The 1,129-nt window shown below is 45.8% G+C and overlaps 1 protein-coding gene across 1 annotated transcript in view; it reads right to left on the bottom strand.

Annotated features, from left to right (window-relative positions):
- The window catches only part of IDI1 (isopentenyl-diphosphate delta isomerase 1), a 5,574-nt gene extending 4,928 nt beyond the window's left edge, over positions 1–646 (bottom strand). The window contains exon 1 of the mRNA XM_010585544.1: positions 461–646. Coding sequence (XP_010583846.1) covers positions 461–602 — 142 coding nt within the window. The 5' untranslated portion in view covers positions 603–646. The remainder of the gene's footprint in view (positions 1–460) is intronic.
- Between the last annotated feature and the right edge of the window lie 483 nt (positions 647–1,129).

The raw sequence follows: 1,129 nt of genomic DNA, 5'->3' as shown, positions 1-1,129 counted from the left end.
GGGGAGTGAGTGAGCAGCTGTGTGGTGCTTAGTTACCAGCTAGGGTTAAACCATGACAACTACTTAAAAATCAAAGTCTCTTCTACTTAAAAAGAACTCAGCAAAGAAGTGGCATTCTTTAGAATCAGGTACATAGATACAGAGAATCAGGTATCTATAATAGGAAAACAATACTATTTTATCATCAAAATGTGATTCAAAAATATTTATTAAGGCATACAGCTTATACCCACAATCACACACTTCTCTCCTTTGCTACTGCCTCCAAGTGTGTGTTTGTCCATATTGTAATATTTTTAAATTAGATACTGGGAGGTGGGGGAGGAGGCGGGCGTGGGGAAGTACTTGCTCTGGTTTGATCAGCACTCACCTAAGATTACGCCTTTAATTTAATCATGACTATATTCCTGAAAATATTTCATCAGCTTAATGGTTCAATTAGAAGGTAAGCAAGCTGTACCTTTATCAATGTTTTCATTCAAGTGACAGTTTTTCTTGGTATCCGCTCCAATCTTATTATCATTTTCATCGATAAGGATGCACATCTCTGCCAAGAGCTGCACCTGCTGCTCATCCAGGTGATCTGTGTTTACTTCAGGCATCGTGATGGCAGCAGGCGTTCTACTGAAAAAAACGATGAGAAGAAGAGTCATTTAGTAATAATAACACCTGTAAGGTTCTGGGCAGAGTGTGAGAAACAATCAAACGGCTAGGTTTTCCGACACGGTGTAAATTGTGTGCCAATTGTATTTCTGGGGGTTTACGTTCTTTCAGATTTCTGAAATTTCCTGCCCACAATACAAGACCCACAGCAACATCTGTTACGTGGTCAAAACGTTTCTTTTCCGTTTCTCTGAAAGCCCGTGCAGCAGCTGCTGCGGGACAGCCGCGCCGTAACATTTTGACGGGCTGGCCGGAGAGGAAACCCGGCTCCAAGTTTCACCCTTCGTAACCCCACAGCCTACGCAGGTCCTGCACACTGACGCTGGGTGACATTTACAATGCCAGACGCCACGGGCGCGAGTATTCCGCCCCCCCCCAACCCGTAAGAACTCAAGGACTCGCCGACCCGCCCACGCAGCCCCCCGGCACTTCCACGCCACCCCCCAAACCCTGTCTTGGCGGCCCC

Source organism: Haliaeetus leucocephalus, unplaced genomic scaffold, assembly GCF_000737465.1.
Source record: "Haliaeetus leucocephalus isolate CR32 unplaced genomic scaffold, Haliaeetus_leucocephalus-4.0 Scaffold0, whole genome shotgun sequence".
Classification (NCBI taxonomy): Eukaryota; Metazoa; Chordata; class Aves; order Accipitriformes; family Accipitridae; genus Haliaeetus; species Haliaeetus leucocephalus.
This window is presented reverse-complemented; position numbering and strand designations above follow the sequence as displayed.